Below are 24678 nucleotides of genomic sequence, written 5' to 3'. Positions count from 1 at the left end.
TGCAGACGACATTATCCACCAAGGCATCTTAATGCAGTGGATGAAAGACACGCCATGCTTACTTACCTTCGAAATTGTAATATATCCAGTGTGACAAAGTCACCGGTAATGTAGTAGAGGGGAGATATGTGTCACTGCGCTTAATGCCGTCTGTAATATGAAACCAGAGTATTTTCCTCCAGTACACTACCTGTTGCGAGGGTTAAGTTAAAGTTGCAAAAGGGCTGGTTTCATGTGGACCTTCATAGAGCAGGAGGGAGGCGGTCCACATTATCTCCACATGTAGAGCTGCCAGAACTTGTGTGATGTCATGATCATGTGGTCAGTCACATGATGGAAAGTCACATGGTCCTGAGTTTAAATATGAGCTCTAGAGGCAGTCTCCAGTGTTTTTTTGTCTTGTTGAGGAAAGACTGAACCTGTATTGCTCCAGAGCAGGGTGCCACCCGCATACGTATGGACTGTGTTGCAGCGTTTTTGTTTTTTCTTTGTTGTTTTCCTGTTTGAGCTGGAGTAGCTGAGTTTTTTTCCCCACTTGTTCGTTTATGCGGAGTAATAATAAACCAACACAGGATTTAAAGAGACGGTGTTCCTATTTTCTTCCTCCATATACCGCCACGTGAGTTGAACTACCACACCAGCAATGCCATCAGCTTAGAGCTGGCAACAATCGTGACACCATGTAGTGCGAAGTTTGACCAGATGTAGTCTTTATTGGAAAAATTGCACCCAAAAAGCCATACTTTTGGCATGCAAATAAGGCTAAGCAACTCATTAATGCATGAAGACAAGATCTAGGTTGAAGAAAAATGGCAGCAGGTGCTCTGGACTGATGAGTCAAAATGTAAAATATTTGGTTGCAACAGTAGGCAAATTGTTTGAAGAAGGATTGGAGAGTAGTACGATAGTGATTGTCTTCAGGCAACAGTGAAGTACAATAGAGGTTCCTTGCAAGTTTGGGGCTGCATTTCAGCAAATTGAGTTGGGAATTTGGTCAGGATTTACAGGACTAGTGGTGTCATCAATGCTGAAAAATACACACGCATCAAGAAACAACATCAGGAAGGCATCCGATTGCCTCCAAATTTATTCTACAACAGGAAAACGACCGACTTCAAACATAAAATTATTTATACCAGCAAATAAAATAATTAAATGCACATTATACATGCAATCATGCGGCAGTACAGGCGTCGGCGCCTGCCTGTTGAAGGTGATTTTTTTTCCAATACATATAATATTCAGCATGTAAAATAGGGGGCAGGTCAGTGAGGGATCAGTGACCTGTCAGAAGCCATACTGGTGAATACATAAGCAAAGCACCACATGAAGACCCCCCCACAGGACGCCACAAAGCAGGAGCATATCATTAACTGAAAATAAAGATTAAACAACCACAAGATGGATTTCATCAACAAAGGTATCATTATAATCAGTACAAGAGCGCCAACCTGACACTGTCTGTAGGTTACTGTGCACAATCCTGCTGACAGGTTCCCTTTAAGCCAAACCTCCAGGTTATAGCAGATTAAGGTTTTCGACTCCATGTTGATTTCTCTTTTTTTTGGAAGTGTTGCAAATCTGTCCAGTCATACATTTTCCCTTGCGTATTCAGAACATATACAACAAGGAATAGAAATCACAAAAAGGACAAACTTCATTCATTCATTTATTTATTTATTTATTTATATGTTTTAAACAGTAAAATACAGTGTATCCAAAACAGCACAATATAGTAAGATTAAGATATAGGCATGGATGGACTCACTTTCCTATGCAGAAATCACTGAATATAATATCCAGAATGTCCTCTGCGCTCACCCTACCTGTGATAGCACCAAGTTGTCTGTGAGCAATACGCAGCTCCTCTGCAGAAAGAACCAAGTCCTCCTGTCTGTGCACACTGTAGCGCCCTAGTGCATCTAAACATGCTGTAAGATGATGTCTATGGCGAGTCTGAGTAATTGTAGGGGCTCCCTGAAGAGGATCACCACAACTGAAAAAAAAAAAACAAGAACATATATTGGCAAAAATTAAAAGAATATTTCCCCTTAAAAAGAGAACCTATTTATTACTGTCAATTATGCTATCACTAGATGGTGGCCCGATTCTAATGCATCGGGTATTCTAGAATATGTATGTCGTTTATTTATGAAGTTTTCAGAATAATGCAATTTATACACAGGATTCGGCCTGCCGGGCGCGACCAATTAGCGAAGCGTGGTTCAAATTCCGAGCCAATTCGTGGCCGGACTGCGCCTGTCGCTGATTGTTCGCGGCCGGGCGTGACCAATCAGTGAAGCCAGGGCCTGCTCCAGGTTTTTGAGGGCCCCGGGCGAAAGAGTCTCAGTGGGCCCCCCTCTTTAACACATACCACGATTCATGATGCACAGATACAGCAGAAAAATATAGCACAGCCAAGTAGCATACAGCCCACGTAGTATATAACACAGCCCACGTAGTATGTAGCACAGCCCACGTAGTATATTGCCCAGCCACGTAGTATATAGCACAGCCCCCATAGTATATAGCACAGACACGTAGTATATTGCCCAGCCACGTAATATATTGCACAGCCACGTAATATATTGCACCGCCACGTAGTATATAGCACAGCCACATAGTATATAACACAGCTCATGCAGTATATAACACAGGCCACGTAGTATAGAGCACAGCGATGTAGTATATTGCCCAGTCACGTAATATATACCACAGCCACGTAGTATATAGCACAGAGACGTAGTATAGAACACAGCCCATGCAGTATCTAACACAGCAACGTAGTATATAACACAGCCCACGTAGTATATAACACAGCCCACGTAGTATATAACAATGTGTGCATCATATCCCTGTTAAAAAAAAAGAATTAAAATAAAAAATAGTTATAAACTCACCTTCGGTCGGCCCCCGGATCCAGCCCAGGCGTTTACCGATGCTCCTCGCGACGCTCGGGTCCCAAGAATGCATTGCGGTCTCGCGAGATGATGACGTAGCGGTCTCATGAGACCACTACGTCATCATCTCGCGAGACCGCAATGCATGGCCCGGAGCGTCGCGAGGAGCAGCGGAAAAGGCGAAGGAAGGTGAGTATATAATGATTTTTTTGTTTGTTTATTATTTTTAACATAAGATCTTTTTACTATTGATGCTGCATAGGCAGCATCAATAGTAAAAAGTTGGTCACACAGGGTTAATAGCAGCGTTAACGGACTGCGTTACACTGTGGCATAACGTGGTGTAACGCAGCCATTAACCCTGTGTGAGTGCTGACTGGAGGGGGCAGTGACAGAGAGTAGAAAGGGGCGAATTCGCGGCCAGACTGTGCACGTCGCTGATGCGGATTTCTGTGACAGACAGACAGACGGAAGTGCCCCTTAGACGATTATATATATACTAGATTGTGGCCCGATTCTAACGCATCGGGTATTCTAGAATATGCATGTCCCCGTAGTATATGGACAATGATGATTCCAGAATTCGTGGCAGACTGTGCCCATCGCTGATTGGTCGAGGCAACCTTTATGACATCATCATCGCCATGGCAACCATTATGACATCTACGTCGATACTGTGCCCATTGCTGATTGGTCGAGGCGAATTCGCGGCAGACTGTGCCCGTCGCTGATTGGTCGAGGCAACCTTTATGACCTCATCGTCGCCATGCTGTGCCCGTCGCTGATTGGCCGAGGCCTGGCGGCCTTGACCAATCAGAGACGCGGGATTTCCAGGACCGACAGACAGACAGACAGAAAAACCCTTAGACAATTATATATATGGACTAGACTGTGGCCCGATTCTAATGCATCGGGTATTCTAGAATATGCATGTCCCCGTAGTATATGGACAATGATGATTCCAGAATTCGCGGCAGACTGTGCCCGTCGCTGATTGGTCGAAGCAACCTTTATGACATAATCGTCTCCATGCTGTGCCCGTCGCTGATTGGTCGAGGCCTGGCAGCCTCGACCAATCAGAGACGCGGGATTTCTATGTCGATACTGTGCCCGTCGCTGATTGGTCGAGGCCCAGGCGGACAATGATGATTCCAGAATTCGCGGCAGACTGTGCCCGTCGCTGATTGGTCGAGGCAACCTTTATGACATCATCGTCGCCATGGCAACCATTATGACATCTACGTCGATACTGTGCCCGTCGCTGATTGGTCGAGGCCTGTTTCACACTCCAGATCCAGCGGTCATGTGATCATTCGATTTAGGGAGAGCAGGAGGAAATCCCGCATCTCTGATTGGTCGAGGCCTGGCGGCCTCGACCAATCAGAGACGCGGGATTTCCAGGACAGACAGCCAGACAGACAGAAAAACCCTTAGACAATTATATATATAGATAGATCATGTGTGTAGCATTCCACACACGGCTGTGCCCGAGTTATATTGGACTTTTAAAAATGGCAGCCACTACTGCAAGCAACGAGGATGTTACTCAACTTCCTAATGAAGCATAACAGCATATATATGTACACTTTACCTCACAAAATACATCTCTACACATGTAATTGCCAGAGTAGCTCCAGACCTACAGTTGCTCTCATTTGGTGCTCTAGACAACTTAGCACAAGTAATATCCCCCCACTACATATAAAACCAATGTACTGTCCCGGTTGGGTACACCTTGTCGAGGTGGGGTGGCTTTTCCCCTTTTTTTTTTAAATCAAAATAGTGTTAATTAAGTCCCCTATGTTATTTACATTTACTATTACTATTCACTTACTTATTACTGGGTATTTGCTCATTTTGTCTTTATCTTAGGTTCTGTCTGTTAAATGGCACCCTGTGAATGCACACCTATGCATTACACCCATACCAAACATATGCTGTGACTCATTTTATTTTTTTTGTTTATTTTGTTGCAAGCTTTTTCAGGTCTGCAGACTGCAAGAACATTGGAGTGGCTGTACTCGAGAAGTAGACTTTCACCACCTGAAGACTACCCAGACAAAGCATGGAAGAGACATCATGTGAGTGGGGATATGTACGCTATAAATAGTGGTGAATTATGCCATTACAGCAGACCAGGGCAAGGTGTGTCCCGCGGGACACATCCGGCCCTCTAGCTGTTGCAGTCCGGCCCACGCACCGAGACAGCCAAAGGGCTGAAACAGTGGCCCACGGGCTGCATAGAACCCTCCCTCGCCATCCATGCGCCACTGCCTGCAGTCACGGCTATCTGCATCCTGTGCATACATTGGTGGAGGGACCGCCGGTCCTTTCTTCCACCATTCAGTGTGTGAGACACAATGTAATTTCATCCTGTCAGCTGTGCATTGTCTCAGTGCACCAAAGACAGGAGCAGAGCCAGAGCGACGGGAAAACAGGTGCATGGTGAGTATGTGTGGTATGTTTTTTTCATGTGTATGGGATATTTGTACAGTATGTATATAGGAGGCTATGTGGGGCTCAAGCTGTATACAGGACGCTATGTGGGGCTTATACTGTATATGGGAGGCTTTGTGGGGCTCTTACGGTATATAGGGGGCGTGTGGGCTCATATGGTATATAGGGGAATGTCAGTATACGTAATTCTGCTCAATACTAAGTGATAACATTATTTTATATTAATTTTAAATTGTAACTAATATGTTAAAGCAAATCAGTCAGCACAGGTTTTTGCTAAGTAAACTACAGCCATTGTCATGTTAGCGCTGTTACAGATTAAAATGATATGTGGGGTGAAGAAATCTGTCTTGTGGTTCTTGTATAATCAGTATTAGAAGTTTTCAGTTAATGAGATGCTCATGGCTTTTTCTTAACAATCCTTTCAAGGCTGCGGCCTCCCGGTTGCTTGTGCACCTTTTTCTACCACACTTTTCCCTTCCACTCATCTTTCCATTAATATGCTTGGATACAGCATTCTGTGAACAGCCAGCTTCTTTAGCAATGACCTTTTGTGGCTTACCCTCCTTGTGGAGTTTGTCAATGACTGCCTTCTGAACATTTCTCAAGTCAGCAGTCTTCTGCATGATTGTGGAGCCCACTGAAACAGCCTAAGGGACCTTTTTAAATGCTTAGGAAGCCTCTGCAGATGTTTTTTCCTAATTATTCTAATTTACTGAGATAGTGACTTTGGGTTTTCATTGGCTGTAAGCCATAATCATCAACATTAACAGTAAATAAACACTTGAAACAGATCACTGTTTATAATGACTCTATATGTATTTCACTTTTTGTATTGAAGAACTGACATAAATTAACTTTTTGATGATATTCTAATTTTGTGAGAAGCACCTGTATATTTACACAGTAGCATTATCTAGGTGATATATGTAATATTTTTCTTGATGCTGGAGATTTCATAGCACCTTTTGTGTAAAACATTACACCACATGCATGAAAACTGCACTATTTGCTGGAAAGAATATCTGTCATCTACCCTATGGAAATACAGTTTGTCTCTATGCGGTAAGTGTAGTCATGTACTATGACATTTATGCAATATAATATTGTATCAACCTTGCAGAGTTGAGTAGACAAGAGACTTAATTATACTAGGGAGTGTTATTAAAAACGACCTATTGTGTTTCACGTATTTAAAAAAAAAAAAAAAAAGTTTTGTGGTTTGTCTTTTTTTCATTTCACAAACGGTAGTAAAAGAAAAAAAACACATAAGTAATCTTGCAATTTTCACACTGACCACTGGAGCCATGTTAGTTCTTTCAGGAAAAGTTTTTTGAAGGCACGTTATCATCAAAGGCAGGATTACAATTTCAGGTAAAACCTCTGTCCATAGAGATCTCAAATTCAGCTGGGTAATGTTGGCAGATATGCAACAGATACAGACTTCTTTGTGTGCAGGAAGAGTTTATTTACACGTTTATGACAGTAGATGGCGATGTTGTTACTGTTATATGCTTAGTTGAATGTAATGCATATACTTGTTGTACCTTGGTTTCACTTTCTCTCTGGTAAAAGGTCCTTCAGACTTCCTGTTATGCTGTATTAAGAAGCTGATGCATGTTCCTCATGTTCTGTTTAGATAAAAGTTGAATTACCCCATATAATCTACTCTCAAGTTTCTTCTGCGACCAAACTATGCAACAGATAAATGTGCCGTACTTATAAAAATCTTGAATATGAAGGGCCGCTTTCTTTGCGGGAGAAGAGCAAGTTTTCAGTGATTCCATTATTTTCCTATATAATTTTTTTTATTTTTCATCTTTTTTAAATTGTTTTCAATTGCATTTATCCTACGGGTTATGTTACAGGTCCTTCTCTTTTACAGCATTTTTAGTGTCCAAAATATTTTTCTGCTATGTTTTCATACTTTATTTTGAAAACTGTTTAACAAATGTTTCCTTTTTTTGTCTCCCAGTTGGCCCCATACAGTATTATTGTTTTACAATTAGCTCCATACAGTAATTCTGGCCCCCATCCAGGAATAATTTCCCCAATCCTGTTATAATGTCCCCTGTCCTGTAACAATGTCCTCTGTCTTGTCGTAATGTCCCCAATCCTGTCATAATGTCCCCAATCCTGTAATAATGTCCCCATCCTGTAATAATATCCCTCGTCCAGTAGTAATGGTCCCAGTCTTGTAATAATGTACTTAAACCTGTAGTAATATTCCCGTCCTTTAATAATGTCACTCATCCTGTTATAATGATCCATACCTTGTAATAATGTCCCCATTCTGATTTCCATCATATAGTAATGGCCCCATCTTGTACTTTTAACAATGTCCAACATTCTGTCACTCTTTACACACACAAAAAAAATTCTTCTCACCTGACCTCGCTCTCTTGATGAACAGTGTCCTCTTCCTGCAACATACCCAGAGTGGCGCATGGCAGTGACGTTAAGCGTGAACGTGACATATATGCCAAAGTCAGTCACTGGCCTCTAATTGTCCGGTGGCTGGTACTGGTTTTGTGGTGCAAAGAGTAGGTCTCTGCGCCACAACACATTTCACATATTCACTTGAAAAGGAAAGCTGATAACGGCGGCCTCTGGATCGGGCCACGATCATCTTAGGTGTCTGAGGGCTGCACAATGGAGCCTCGGGGGCCGCATGACGTCCACAACCCAAGTGTTTGAGACCCCTGTAATAGACCCTACTACCTTTCCTTCACATTGACTTTTGTACACGCTCATTAGAGGATTCAACACAAAAGATAGGATCTGACTCATTCATTGTTGCTAATATACATGTGGATTTCCTTAAACAAAGGGAAGTCTAAAAATTCCCAGTGGCCAGTGTGAAAATTGCAAGATTACCAATTTTTAAATAAAAAAAAAAAAATGGCCAAAAATGTTTCAAAAATACATTTAAAACACAAAATCCTGATTTCACCAATAAGCAATTTTCTGGTGAAATATTCAATCATCATTCTACTCAGGTGCATAATACATATGCTACTTTCTGCCTCCTCATGGTAATACCATACTGACGTAATGTCTTGATTTTTAACTAATGGATCCATTTTATCTATTTGTGCTTGAAGGTAAAATGAAATGCACCATTGAAAAGTACTTAAAAAATAAGCATCTCACATTGCTTCCAATCGGTCTCTGAGGATTCTCAGGAACTTGCAGATTCCTTCTCTTGTGTGGCAAGACAGAAGACATACTGGCGGTAGTCCAGTTTCCTGACATATCTGCTCCATGTTAAAGATACTTTCTTGGCTTAGCAGGTCTACTTTGTTCAGTGCCACAATAACATTCCTGGGTCCATCTCCTTGCAAGCCGGAGCAGAGGTTCTGCAGGTGGGCAAGCAGTTCTTCCAGAGATAGTAAACCAGTGCTGACATCTATCACTGCTACAAGAATATCTGCCTCCCCCACCCTAAACAAAAAAAAGAAGGCATTAGATAAATGAAGTAGTGACAAAACTGATAATAATGGTTTTTATTTAAAGGGAACCTGTAAGCAGGATTGTGCTCAGTAAGCTACAGACACTGTCAGGTTACACTCTAGTGTTAGTTTCGTGACCGACCCCTTTTTAGGTTTTAAATGCATACAAATTCTACATACATTTGTTTATTGCATCAAGACTTTTTGACTTTTTCAGGAACTTATATTAAAACAAAATACAATAAAATAAAACTATTTTACTAAATTGTAAAATGCTCTTTTTAAAATTATAACATTTGTGTTGCTGGGGTCAATTTCGACCCAGGTCTAATATAAGAGTAAAAAACCAATAATAAGTCCCAAAACTGAACTCATAAACACAATATAAACCAACAGCCCACAGCCAGCTCTACCTCCAACAACTTGAGTTAGGGACATGTCCAGGCATGTATGGCCAAATCAACTTAGAGTTGGTACTTTGCAGAGTATACCTCTCCAGTTTACACATGCAACAATGAGGAGAAGATTTGATGTAAGCCAAATTCTGGATTATATCTTAGATGATAATGAATTAGAGGACACACAGCAGCAAACTGATACAGATGAACAGGTTTCTGAGGAGGAAGATGATGTGGAGTATCAACCGGAAGACACAAACAGTTCTGATCAGTCTGATGAGGAGGTCACTGGTGCTGAAGCTGCTCCCGCTGAAAGATTCAAATCCAAAAGTGGCAAGATCAGTTGGAGCTCAGTACCTCCAGATGTACATGGCAGGGCAGATGCTGCAAATGTCATAAAAATGACCCCTGGGATCACAAGGTTTGCTGTGACAAGAGTAAGTGACATCAAGACTAGTGTTGAGCGATACCGTCCGATACTTGAAAGTATCGGTATCGGATAGTATCGGCCGATACCCGAAAAGTATCGGATATCGCTGATACCGATACCAATACAAGTCAATGGGACACCAAGTATCGGAAGGTATCCTGTATGGTTCCCAGGGTCTGAAGGAGAGGAAACTCTCCTTCAGGCCCTGGGATCCATATTAATGTGTAAAATAAAGAATAAAAATAAAAAATATTGATATACTCACCTCTCCGACGCAGCCTGGACCTTACCGATGTAACCGGCAGCTTCCGTTCCTAAGAATGAGCGCTTGAAAGGAACGGAAGATGCCGGTTACATCGGTAAGGTCCAGGCTGCGTCGGAGAGGTGAGTATATCACTATTTTTTATTTTTATTCTTTATTTTACACATTAATATGGATCCCGATACCGATTCCCGATATCACAAAAGTATTGGATCTCGGTATCGGAATTCCGATACAGCAAATATCGGCCGATACCCGATACTTGCGGTATCGGAATGCTCAACACTAATCAAGACATGTTTTGATCTGTTTATGCCATTGTCAATAAAAAAAAGTCATTATTGCTATGACAAACCTTGAAGGAAAAAAAGTCCACGGCAACATGTGGAATGACCTTCATGATGATGTCCTGGATGCCTACATTGGTGTTCTTCTCCTTGCTGGAGTGTACAAATCCTACAATGAGGCCACTGATAGTCTCTGGGACGCATCGACAGGCAGGAATATTTTCCGGGCAACAATGTCACTTCAAAAGTTTCAAATGATATCAAGAGTCCTCAGATTTCACAACAGAGACACCAGAACAAAATCTGACAAACTTGCTCCCATCAGGGATGTTTGGGAGAAATGGGTACAGCTCCTTCCACTGATGTTCAACCCAGGGCCAGAGGTGACAGTAGACGAACGTTTTCTCCCTTTCCGCGGAAAATGCCCCTTCCGGCAATACATGCCAAGTAAGCCAGGCAAAGATGGCATAAAAATATGGTCAGCCTGTGATGCAAAAACTAGCTATGCATGGAATCTACAGATTTACACAGGCAAGTCTGCAAACGGTATCCCTGAAAAAAAACCAAGGAAAATGTGTAGTCCTCGATATGACTACTGGACTGCAGGGTCACAACATTACTTGTGACAATTTTGTTCACCAGCTATGACCTTGAACAAGAACTTCTCAGGAGGAAAATCACCATGGTGGGCACAGTGAAAAAAACTAACCTGAGCTGCCCGCTCAATTGTTGCAGATGAAGGACAGGGCTCCACTTTCCTCAAAGTTTGTTTTTACAAACACCACCACTGCTGTGGTACTGATGTCCACACTTCACAAAGATGCAGCTGTGTCATCAGGAAGTGACAAAAAGCCCAGAATCATCCTGGACTATAACAAAAACAAAGGAGGAGTGGACAACCTGGACAAGCTACAAAAAAAGCAGTAAAGCCGCACCCCATAATTATATAGTCTCTATGGACATCAGGGCGCACGTCCTCACCAGGGGGTCCATCCCAGATAGAACATCCAAATCCAAACTGTAGAAAAGGACAGCGCCACACCAGATAGTGAAAAGCAGCTCACATATTTATTCTGCCTCCTGCGGCAACGTTTCGGTCCGAAGACCTTGACAAAGGTCTTCGGACCGAAACGTTGCCGCAGGAGGCAGAATAAATATGTGAGCTGCTTTTCACTATCTGGTGTGGCGCTGTCCTTTTCTTCAGTTTGAACCTGGACAAGCTGACTGCCACCTACACTTGCCAACGAATGACTAGGAGATGGCCAATGGTTGTATTTTCAACATCCTTGATGTGTCAGCATGCAATTCATTTGTGTTGTGGACCCACATTCACCAAGGATGGAATTCAAAGAAAAAAAACAAGCGGAGGATGTTTCTTGAGGAACTAGGAAGATCCCTTGTCAAGGCGCACATTAACCAAAGGGAACGAGTGCCCCGAGACCCAGCCGCTGCAGCCTTGGTCCGACAACGCCAGAGCTCAACAAGTGCTTCGTCCACACCAACACAAAGAGCATCATCACCAGCATCCTCCTCAACCAGGCCTGCCTCAACATCAATGACAACAGCCACAACCACAGTGAGACCACCTGATTCTAAAAGAAAGAGGTGTCAGGTCTGCCCTAGCAATAAGGACAGAAAGACAAACACATCGTGCTTCGCCTGCAAAAAATACCTCTGCAAAGAACACACAAAAAGTGTCACTTTTTGCCACACATGCATCTAAATACTAATGCATCAAAAAACTAGTACTTGATTTCTGTTGATTTGATTTGCTTGATTGATTGTTGTTTGTTTGTTTGACCTAGAAAAGCTACTTTTTATTATTATTATTGCTATTAATGTTAATATAATTTTCATCTTTTATTTGTATTAAAGTTCTATAAAAAAAAATCTGTGTTTTGCCTTTTTCATAAAGTAGTTAGATATGGGTCAAAATTGACCCGTAACACCATAGATGTTACTAGAGTTAATAATATAAAATATATATATGTATAATTTTTTTTTACATTTAAGAAATGTGTTCTAAAACCCTTCAGCAATAGTCAGGTAATATAACAAACTTTTTAAAGTTTATATTATTCTCTTGAGGTTCATTTGACAATATTTTTATATTGAAAATGAAGGGTATGCTCTCAAATGAAAGGCCCAGGGGGCCACAACAAAAATATTAAAATCAATCCTTCCATGGATGAGAAACCCTAACAAGGTAACTAAGAGGTAAGAAACAAATTGGATCATAAATGTTTTTAGGGTATCCTAGGGGTGATTTAAGACACGGGTCAAAACCGACCCGTTAACATAAGAAAGAGTAACAGAAAGCTAACACTAGAGGAAGGTTAATATGATACCTGGGGTGAGGACATTCGTCTTTTGGTTGTTGTTTAATCTTTACTGTAGTTTTCAGTTAATGATATGCTCATGATTCAGGGCCGCCTGTTAATTTTTTAATTTTTTTTTGCAACCATACAATATGATATGCAATATTTAAAATAGGGGGAAGGTCACTTTATATACTAGGCATCATTGTGTCTGCAACTGTTCTACATAATTATAATTTACACTTAATTGTAAATCATGACAGTTTTGTTATTAATGTGACTTTAACTAGATCATTTTAGGTTAGCAGAATCAGCAGGGTTGCCAACTTAACTACGGTATTTATTGTTTCTCGACAGCTTATCACAACATTTTTTACAGACACATTGGAAAACCATAAGAAATCATTATGATTCTAAGTGATACATGTTTATAGCTGATGATTCTGATATGTAGACATTATCTACATTCACTGTGAACAGTCAAATAGTGATAATTATAGTCAAAATAATCTGCATACGTTTCTTCAGCCTCAAAAAAAAAAAATCAATTTTTTTATGAAGAGGGCAAAAAAGTAACCAATTTTTCGGACTGTCCATGAATTTCTGGATGGTTGGCAACCCTTGCCATTAGTCTCAGTAATACCCAATGACATATTGCTACTGTACCTTATTCTACTAGGAGTAACAGATGGTTAAGACAAATTGTTTTTCTATGGGAACACATAAATGCCATGCCAGCAAGAAGTCTTCATCTTCAATCTCACACAATAACACTGTGTACAAAGGATGCATCTGTGTCTCTGCACAGGATTATTGTCTCTGCCTGGCACTTAGCAGGAACCTAGCTCATCACAGTAAATGACTTTTTGGCAGAAGGCAAAGGGTGAAGCATAGTTTGATTAAGTTGTTTGCCTTGATGACGTTCATCCTCTACTCTTAGCAGGAAGTTTTTAATTGCTGTCTGAATAGTAAAGAGCCAGAGTGACTGTAAGTTACATGTGATACATGATATCACAACCTAAAAAGTGCAAAGGGGGTTTAAAAACATTTGATGTGCATGGCCATACTTTAGAAGCAGAATTGTACCTATACTTATACACTCTATGGACAATGCATTCAGACACCTACAGGAGCTCTGTTTTGATAACCTATACTAAATTGTTAGGCACTAATATGGAGGCGCTCCCCCATTTGCAGTTATAACAGCTTCCTCTCTTTGGGAAGACTTTCTACAGCATTTTTTAATTTTTCTGTGGGAATCTTTGTTCACTCAACCAGAATAGCATTTGTGACGTCAGACATGGATGTTGGCTGAAGACCAGGCATGCGATTTCCATCCTAGCTCAGCCAGATTCACACATCTGTTTTTCGTGTTCTGTACTTGGACTGCAATTCACGGGCTGACCTCGCATCCCTGACATGAACTTGCCAGCCTTATAGCCACATTTCAGGCTGCTGAGTGTGGGTCAGGAGACCTCCAGTCGGGTTGTGCATCACACAAATGTATGAATCCGTCTTTCATCAAAGGTGCTCAATGGGGCTGATGAGGTAAGGACTCCATATCCATACACCTTAATATGGAGTTTCCCTATAATAGCACGCAGGCTAGTTAAGTTCTTTCATATCAAACTCACCCAAACAGACCTTGCTTTGTGCACTGGGGCACAGTCGTGCTGAAACTGAAAAGAGCCTTTTCCAAACTGTTCCCACAAAGTTGGAAGCATACAATTGTCTGGGTATGCAGGAGAATGAATTTTTCCCTTCACTAGCATTAAGGGGCCGAAATTATTGCTTGAAAAACAACCCCATAGCATTATCTCTCCTCCACCAAACTTTACAATTGACACAGTGCAGTCAGGTGAGTAACATTCTCCTGACATTGGCAGTCTGATAGATGAGGCAAGGTTTGGCAAAAAAGAGAAGCAGAATTTGTCACTTCACAAAACACATCTTCACTGCTCCACAGTCCAGTGGGGACATGCTTTACATCACTCTATCCAACACATAGCATGGTGCTTGGTGATGTAAGGCTAGCATGCAGCTACTCAGCTAATGTTAATGTTTGGAACTATGCAGTCAGTAAGTCAGCAAAGTGTTTATACACTATGCGCTTCAGTACTTGGTAATGCGACTCTAACTGTAGGTGTAACGAAGGCATTCTCTTACAGTACCAGGCTTGAATTTAGTTACAGTAGCTCCTTTGAACAAGACACAAATGTTAGTAAAAGCAGATTGCATAGCTGCCTGCTGGATTTTATGCACTTGTGGGGATGGGATGAAATGAAACATTTAATTTAGTGATTAGAAGGGGTTTTCCTCTACTTTTTTGCATGTAGTGTATATTATACAACCCCTGGCAACAATTATGTAATCACCGGCCTTGGAGGATGTTCATTCAGTTGTTCAATTTTATAGAAAAAAAGCAGATCACTGACATGGCACAAAACTGAAGTCATTTCAAATGGCAACTTTCTAGCTTTAAGAAACACAGGGGTTGTATACCTAATTATCTCTGCACAAGCATACAAGTTAGTTGAACTTGTACAAAGATAGTACTTCTCTAAATATAAAAGGCTACAATACTATATTGTTAGTATAAATAAAACTGGATCTTGGATGATCTAATCACCTTGCTCTGGCACGTCTCACGCCTTCCTTCTCTATAGGATCCTCAGAATCCCGCAGGCCTGCAGTGTCACTCAGGATAATAGGATACCCTCCAATATTCAGGGTTGCCTCAACAACATCTCGAGTTGTGCCAGGGATCGAAGAAACTATGGCAGTTGGTTTCTGACCTATAATAAAAAGGTAAAAATACACAATAGAGGTATGAATGCTTACTTGTATAACAGTGACAAATAGAAACGGTCAACACTCCAGACAAGTCTTTTTAAGTTAACTGTATTCCCCATGGAAAAATGGTTCTGAAGCATATTCTCTTGGGTCTAGGTTCATTCTTGTTATTTATTCCAGACACATATGACTAAATTGACAATTTGGAGTTACCTTTCTCCTAAGTGAACAGCGTATGTCCCTATTCTAACATTGTAAGCCATGACAGGACAGTGCCGGAATAAATAGAGCCATACCACTTAGTTACTGATTCATTAATACAATTTTAGAAGGAATATATTGTTATTTCATGGGAAATACAAAGTATCAATTAAAACAGACATGAGATGAGAATTGACAAGTTGATATTTACTGACTCCTATTCAAAGACTGATATTCTTTTATTTTTGCCAACTAAGCTTAGACATGTTGCTTTAGCTTTATTTTTTAAGGATAGAAATACCATATTTTCTGGTGTATAAGACGACTGGGCGTACAAGACGACCCCCAACTTTTCCATATAAGATATGGAATTTGGGATATGCCCGCTGTATAAGACGGGGGTCATCTTATACGCCCAGTCATCTTATACGGCGTGTGGTTCCCAGGGTCTGAAGGAGAGGAGACTCTCCTTCAGGCCCTGGGATCCATATTCATGTAAAAAATAAAGAATAAAAATAAAAAATATGGATATACTCACCCCTCCGAGAAGCCTGGCTGTCACTGCTGCAAGTGTCTGCCTCCGTTCCTAAGAATTGCAGAGCATGAAGGACCCTCGATGACGTCGCAGTCCTGTGATTGGTCCGTGACCGCTCATGTGACCGGTCACCTGACCGTGACGTCATCGAAGGTCCTTCACGCTCTGCAATTCTTAGGAACGGAGGCAGACGCTTGCAGCGGTGACAGCCAGGCTTCTCGGAGGGGTGAGTATATCCATATTTTTTATTTTTATTCTTTATTTTTTACATGAATATGGATCCCAGGGCCTGAAGGAGAGTTTCCTCTCCTTCAGACCCTGGGAACATCCAGGATCGCTCCCTGCACACGCCGTACCCGGCGTATAAGACGACCCCCGACTTTTGGGACAATTTTTAGGGGTTAAAAAGTCGTCTTATACGCCGGAAAATACGGTAGTTATTTAAAAACACAAGCAATGAATTATCCCTTCTAAATACAAGGAATCTGTGGGCTGATATCTGGTTGGAGAATAAGGCTCTCCAGGGTAAGCACACAAAGTCTATATGAAATAAGAATCTATAGAGCCTTCCTCAATTAGAAGAAGTTACTATGATATGCCAGAATATGGCTAGAGACCATTCAGAGAGCCAAGGACAATTGTGGTTTGGAAATACACAACCTATGGTTATATTTCACAGCTGAGCTGATTCAACAACATAAAGGGTGGAGAGACTGAGTGAGCCCCTATGACGGAATATTAGGTGGTAGATCTCCACTATATTTACTAGAATTGGGGTGCACAAAGTAGATCTAAATGTTGCCAAATTACTTGCTTATTAACGAGAGTATGAGGTAAAATGTAGGATAATAATAATTATTTTATTTATGTAGCGCCAAAATACTCCATAGCACTTTATAATTGAGTGGGGATATGTACAGACAATAAAGTCATTACAAAGTAACACTTTATTAGTGAGGGCCCTGCTCATAAGCTTGCAATCTATAATGGAACAGGACAGACACAATAGGTAAAACGTGCTCGTAATTTAGGGTCCAGCAATCATTATAATGAGATGTTCCAACCAGCTTCAGAGCAATGTGAGCAGGATCTAGAGCAAAAAGCCTGTTAGCGGTGTGCACTCCTTTTCTAGAGTTTGGACCGTCCCAATTACGGCTGCCGTGACGAGGCGGGATGGCTTTCACAATTTTTTGATAAAAAACATGTTAACTAAATATTGTACATTATTTTCATGCACTAAGCTATTTAATTATTTACTGCAGAGTATTTAACCCCTTTGTGACGGAGCCAATTTGGTACTTAATGACCAGGCCAATTTTTACAATTCTGACCACTGTCACTTTACGAGGTTATAGCTCTGAAATGCTTCAACAGATCCCGCTGATTCTGACCAATGTTTTTTTTCGTGACATTGTACTTCATGTTAGTGGTAAAATGTCTTCAATATGACTTGTGTTTATGAAAAAAAACGTAAATTTGGCAAAAATTTTGAAAATTTTGCAATTTGTGTGCCCTTAAATCAGAGAGATACAGTACAGACCAAAAGTTTGGACACACCTTCTGATTTAAAGATTTTTCTGTCTTTTCATGACTATGAAAATTGTGCATTCACACTGAAGGCATCAAAACTATGAATTAACACATGTGGAATTATATACTTAACAAAAAAGTGTGGAACAACTGAAAATATGTCTTATATTGTAGGTTCTTCAAAGTAGCCACCTTTTGCTTTGATGACTGCTTTGCACACTCTTGGCATTCTCTTGAGCTTCAAGAGGTAGTCACCAGCAATGGATTTCACTTCACAGGTGTGCCCTGTCAGGTTTAATAAGTGGGATTTCTTGCCTTATAAATGGGGTTGGGACCATCAGTTGTGTTGAGCAGAAGTCTGGTGGATACACGGCTGATAGTCCTACTGAATAGATTGTTAGAATTTGTATTATAGCAAGAAAAAAGCAGCTAAGTAAAGAAAAACGAGTGGCCATCATAACTTTAAGAAATGAAGGTCAGTCAGTCCGAAAAATTGGGAAAACTTTGAAAGTGTCCCCAAGTGCAGTTGCAAAAACCATAAAGCGCTACAAAGAAACTGGCTCACATGAGGACCGCCCCAGGAAAGGAAAGACCAAGAGTCACTTCTGCTTCTGAGGATAAGTTTATCCGAGATACATATTATCTATAGTTGTATGTTTTATATTCCTAATAAATAAATATCTGCGTTTTGGTGATGTTTTTTGTGATTGCAATTTATTTTTAATAAAAAAATATATTTTATTTAATATAATCTGGTCTGATGGAATTTTTTAAGGGTTCATTTCTATAGTGTTTTTCCTCAGTTTATAAAAAATATTATCTCTGGTGTTTCTTTCTATATAGGTTGTTGTTTGCTTCATGGTAAAATAGCTGCTAGGAAACCACTGCTAAGGACCGGCAACAAGCAGAAGAGACTTGTTTGGGCTAAAGAACACAAGGAATGGACATTAGACCAGTGGAAATTTGTGCTTTTATCTGATGAGTCCAAATTTGAGATCTTTGGTTCCAACCACCATGTCTTTGTTTGACGCAGAAAAGGTGAACTGATGGACTCTACATGCCTGGTTCCCACCGTGAAGCATGGAGGAGGTGTGATGGTGCTTTGCTGGTGACACTGTTGGGGATTTATTCAAAATTGAAGGCATACTGAACCAGCATGGCTATCATAGCATCTTGCAGCGGCATGCTATTCCATCCGGTTTGCGTTTAGTTGGACCAACATTTATTTTTCAACAGGACAATGACCCCAAACACACCTCCAGGCTGTGTAAGGGTTATTTGACCAAGAAGGAGAGTGATTGGGTGCTACTCCAGATGACCTGGCCTCCACAGTCACCAGGGGTGAGCTGGACCGCAAAGTGAAGGAAAAAGGGCCAACAAGTGCTAAGCATCTCTGGGAACTCCTTCAAGATTGTTGGAAGACCATTTGTGGTGACTACCTCTTGAAACTCATCAAGAGAATGCCAAGAGTGTGCAAAGCAGTCATCAAAGCAGAAGGTGGCTACTTTGAAGAACCTAGAATATAAGACATAATTTCATTTGTTTCACACTTTTTTTTTAAGTATATAATTCCACATATGTTAATTCACAGTTTTGATGCCTTCAGTATGAATTTACAATTTTCATAGTCATTTCCCACACATCTACTTTACATCAGCACAATTTTAGAAACATCTTTTTTTTTTTTTGTTTGGACGTTATAACGGTTAAAAGTTGAACAGCAATTTCTCATTTTTCCAACAAAATTTACAAAACCATTTTTTTAAGTGAGTTTGGGGGGTCAATATGACAGAAAATACCCAAAAGTGACACCATTCTAAAAACTGCACCCCTCAAGGTGCGCAATACCATATTCAAGAAGTTTATTAACCCTTCAGGTGCTTCATGAGAACTAAAGCAATGTGGAAGGAAAAATTTTTACTTTTTACAAAAAATTTACTTTGGAACCAAACCTTTTTATTTTCACAAGGGTATTAGGAGAGAATGGACCACAAAATTTGTTGTGCAAATTCTCCTGAGTAAGCCAATACCCAGGATGTGCGGGAAAGCCAGTTTGGGCACATGGCAAGGTTCAGAAAGGAGGGAGCACCGTTTGACATTTTGAAGGCAAAATTGGCTGGAATCAATGGTGGCGCCATGTCGCGTTTGGAGACCCCCTGATGTGTCTAAACAGTAGAAATCCCCCAATTCTAATTGCAACCATAACACAGCCCTAACCCCAACACATCTTAACCCTAATCCCAACCCTAACTATTACCTTAACCACAACCTTAACCCCAACTTCACTCTAAACCCAACACCACAACCCTAACCCCAACACAACCCTAACTCCAACCTTAACCCTAGCCCAACCCTAACCCTAGCTATAACCCCAACCATAACCCTAACCCTAGTGGAAAAAAACTAATTTTTTTTTATTTTATTATTTTTACCTAACTAAAGGGGTGATAAAGAGGGGTTTGCTTTACTATTTTTTTATTTTGATCACTGTGATAGGGACTAATTTTCATCTCGGAAACACAAAAAGTCCACATTGTAAATGGTATGGAAACTATCATTGAAAATTCTAGACAGAAATGACTGTGGTCTCTAAACCATCATATTCCCCATAAATGTAATTTGCCATATCCCTATGTTATGAACTGCCAACACTACCACCAACAAAATTCCAAATAGTAAAAGAAAAATGATGAACTACAACGATCTTGTACTCTTATTTCTCATCAACTCTCTGACACTTGACCTTTTCAACTATTAGAAATAGGAGGGGAGGCTGAAAATATTAGTTATTCTCAGTGGCTCTAAAAAAGGGTCACATCCTTAAATTTAAAGTACATACTTACACAATGGGACACAATTTAAGGGAAGGAAACAGAACTGAGACTGTAACTGACGCTGCCAGTGACTGTTTAACCTCTCATAAGAAAATTTAGGCAGGTTGCAGTTCAGACATTGCTTGCAAACCTCTCTGAATACAGAGAAACATTTAAAGGCATAATATACATTGGTTGGTATTGTTGTCCTGTACTAAGAAAATTAGCACATTATACATTTAGTGCACAGTGTGGTGCCAGAATTCCAAGCCTCAGGTCTTCTTACATAAGAGATGTATAATACATCACTCCTGTCCAATGGGGATCTGCAGGAAGACATTACTGAATTTATATGGCTGTTCAAATAATTTTTGTTAGGCTCTTCACAATTAGTGCCTACAATGCAGGTTTCCATCACAAATAAACTCTGGGACTTAATCAAGAAGTATGTCCCTGATGGAAGGTTGAAAAGTAGTTCTGTGTATAGGCCTAGTGTGAAATATGTCACCCATAGCATTGTACTGCAAATAAAAAGGTAAACCACACAGTACACTTTTTTTACTACGTACCTTTGTATGAAATTCTACTATTTCATACTACAAAAAGAAAGATGTATTGAGGAATAATAGCCCTAAGCAGGCCAAGAGTAAACAATTTTGACCTCTGTAGGATAGTCCACAACTGCCAGGAAAATTGTTCGTGATGCAAAGAAAAACCCACAAATAACATCAGCTGAAATACAGGACTCTCTGAAAACTAGCGGCGTGGCTGTTTCAAAATGCACAATAAGGAGGCACTTGAAGAAAAATGGGCTGCATGGTCCAGTCGCCAGAAGAAAGCCATTACTGCGCAAATGCCACAAAGTATCTCTCCTACAATACGCAAAACAGCACAGAGACAAGCCTCAGAACTTATGTAACAAAGTAATTTGGAGTGATGAGACCAATATTGAACTTTTTGGCTGCAACCATAAACGTTATATTTGGAGAGAGGTCAACAAGGCCTATGATGAAAGGAACACCATTCCTACTGTAAAGCACGTAGAGGGATCGCTGATGTTTTGAGGATGTGTGTGCTACAAAGGCACAGGAAACTTGGTCAAAGATGAAGGAAAGATGAATGCAGAATGTTATCACCAAATACTGGAGGGAAATTTGTAATCATCAGCCCGGAAGCTGCGCATGAAACGTACTTTGTTCCAACATGATCCAAAATACAAGGCCAAGTTGACCTGTCATTGGCTACAGCAGAACAAAGTGAAGGTTCTGGAGTGGCCATCTCAGCCTCCTGATCTTAATATCATTGAGCCACTCTGGGGAGATTCAGATGCGCACTTCATGCTAGACAGCCCAGGAATTTCCAGGAACTGGAGGCTTTTTGCCAAGAAGAGTGGGCTGCTTTACCTTCTGAGAAAATAAAGAACCTCATTCACAACTACCACAAAAGACTTCAAGCTGTCATTGATGTTAGAGGGGGCAATACACAGTATTAAGAAATTGGACATGTAAACTTTTGATCAGGGTCATTTGGATGTTTTGGGTTGTCATTATGATTGAAAAAGAGAAAACACAGTAGTTTAAAGTAGTATAAATGGCTTCACCCAACCACTAACCATGAGTGGAGGAAAAGTTTTGGTGTTATCATTCATATTCTCTGAACAAAAGGCAAAGAAAGCAAAAATTCTGCTGCGGTATGTAAACTTTTGAGCATGACTGTATGGCCAGAGGCTTTTCCAGGAGTACAATGGGTACGGAAAATATTCAGACCCCTTTAAATTTTTCACTCTTTGTTTCATTGCAGTCATTTGGTAAATTCAAAAAAGTTCATTTTTTTTCATTAATGTACACTCTGCACCTTATCTTGACTGATAAAAACAGAAATGTAGTCATTTTTGCAAATTTATTAAAAAAAGAAAAACTGAACTATTACATGGTATAAGTATTCAGACCCTTTGCTCAGTATTGAGTAGAAGAACCCTTTTGAGCTGGTACAGCCATGAGTCTTCTTGGGAATGATGCAACAAGTTTTTCACACCTGGATTTGGGGATCCTCTGCCATTCTTCCTTGCAGATTCTCTCCAGTTCCGTCAGGGTGGATGGTGAACGATGGTGGACAGCCATATACAGGTCTCTCCAAAGATGTTCAATTGGGTTTAGGTCAGGGCTCTGGCTGGGCCAGTCAAGAATGGTCACAGAGTTGTTCTGAAGCCACCCCTTTGTTATTTTAGCTGTGTGCTTAGGGTCATTGTCTTGTTTGAAGGTGAACCTTGAGCCAAGCCTGAGGTCCAGAGCACTCTAGAAGAGATTTTCATCCAGGATATCTCTGTACTTGGCTGAATTCATGTTTCCTTCAATGGCAACCAGTCATCCTGTCCCTGCAGCTGAAAAACATCCCCATAGCATGATGCTGCCACCACCATATTTCACTGTTCGGATTGTATTTGGCAGGTGATGAGCAGTGCCTGGTTTTCTCCACACATACACCGGAGAATCTTATTTCTCATAGTCTTGGGGTCCTTCATGTGTGGTTTTTTGTTTTTTTTTACAAACTCTGTGGGCTTTCATTTTTCTTGCACTGATGAGAGGCATCCGTCAAGCCACTCTGCCATAAAGGCCCAACTGGTGGAGGGCTGCAGTGATAATTGACTTTGTGGAACTTTCTCCCATCTCCCTACTGCATCTCTGGAGCTCAGCCACAGTGATCTTGGGGTTCTTCTTTACCTCTCTCACCAAGGCTCTTCTCCCACGATTGCTCAGTTTGGCTGAATGGCCAGGTCTAGGAAGACTTCTGGTGGTCTCAAACTTCTTCCATTTAAGGATTATGGAGGCCACTGTGCTCTGTGGAACCTTAAGTACTGCAGAAATTCTTTATAACCTTGGCCAGATCTGTGCTTTGCCACAATTCTGTCTCTGAGCTCATTGGCCAGTTCCTTTGACCTCAAGATTCTCATTTGGTCTGACATGCACTGTGAGCTGTGAGGTCTTATATATACAGGTGTGTGCCTTTCCAAATTAAGTCCTATCAGTTTAATTAAAAACACAGCTGGACTCCAATGAAGGAGTAGAACCATCTCAAGAAGGATCACAAGGAAATGGACAGCATGTGACTTAAATATGAGTGTCTGAGCAAAGGGTCTGAATACTTATGACCATGTGATATTTCAGTTTTTCTTTTTTAATAAAATTGTAAAAATTTCTACATTTCTGTTTTTTCCAGTTAAGATGAGGTGCAGAGTGTACATTAATGAGAAAAAAATATTAACTTTTTTGAATTTACCAAATGGCTGCAATGAAACAGAGTGAAAAATTTAGAGGGGTCTGAATACTTTCTGTACCCACTGTATACATCTGAATGTATATTCCTGATGTGTGAAGTTTAGAGGCAGAGAAGAGACAGCTGTATTACAGGTATACTGTGTCTATAGCATTTAGGAACTTCTGCAGCAATAATGAGGTTGTTTAGAGACTTTTCCGTGATTATTGATTTTTTTATCACTATGTGACGAACACCATTTTACGTGGAATACAACGTGATGGTTACGATTGTATTGGAAATTATGCAATTTTTACCACTGTTCAGGCACTACCGTATTTTTCGGATTATAAGGCGCACTTTTTTTCCCCAAATTGGGGGGGAAAATGGGGGGGTGTCTTATAATGCGGATATACCTTATTGGCACGCCGCTGCGGGTGTCCGAGGCTCCTGCTGCTGTGCTGTGTCCGGGGCTGCTGCTGCGCTTTGTCCGGCGGTGCTGCGGGGGGCTCTGCCGACATTTTGTGAAAGGCCAGAGCCCCCACGGTTCCGTGGTTTCCTGTGCGGTGGACTCTGGGAGTGCGGCGCATGCGCAGATGGACATCTCAGCAATAGAAAAAAGAATAAAATAGAAATAGAAAAAATAGTAAAATTCACATGGCATGGTCTAAAAATTAACTGACTCATTCTTAAGAGTCCCAGCACCCTTATCCACTACTAATAAGTACGCTGAGATGCCAGAAACATATCCGTGAATTTTCATACCATGCCATGTGGATTTTAACCTTTTTTCTATTTCTTATGAACAATCAGTAAAGAAGTAACATTTTTTTAATGATATTTGAGGATTTGCCGTTCCCATTCAATCCTAAAAACAAATGTCATGACTTTAGTCGGCTGTCCCGTGACCAGGGGCTCCTTCACTGTCCCTAACGCAAGGGGTCACACTAGCTCACCCTGTTTCCCGGGTTAACGTACCTTGCCTTAATTCCTGAATCCGCCCTCCGTCTGTACCTTTTCCCCACCCAGGAAAGAAGGGAGTAGTAGTGT

At 40.8% G+C, this 24678-nt stretch overlaps 1 protein-coding gene across 2 annotated transcripts in view; it reads right to left on the bottom strand.

Moving 5' to 3' along the window:
* Positions 1–1658: 1658 nt before the first annotated feature.
* Positions 1659–24678, bottom strand: part of GTPBP3 (GTP binding protein 3, mitochondrial) — a 136462-nt gene continuing 113442 nt past the window's right edge. The window contains exons 8-10 of one of the 2 annotated variants that reach the window (XM_077252272.1): positions 15134–15299; positions 8511–8801; positions 1659–1996 (exon numbers count right to left, since the gene is read on the bottom strand). In XM_077252272.1, coding sequence (XP_077108387.1) covers positions 1765–1996; positions 8511–8801; positions 15134–15299 — 689 coding nt within the window. In that variant the 3' untranslated portion in view covers positions 1659–1764. The remainder of the gene's footprint in view (positions 1997–8510; positions 8802–15133; positions 15300–24678) is intronic. The other variant, XM_077252280.1, reaches the window with a different exon arrangement.

This window comes from Ranitomeya variabilis, chromosome 1 (genome assembly GCF_051348905.1).
Source record: "Ranitomeya variabilis isolate aRanVar5 chromosome 1, aRanVar5.hap1, whole genome shotgun sequence".
Taxonomy (NCBI): domain Eukaryota; kingdom Metazoa; phylum Chordata; class Amphibia; order Anura; family Dendrobatidae; genus Ranitomeya; species Ranitomeya variabilis.
This window is presented reverse-complemented; position numbering and strand designations above follow the sequence as displayed.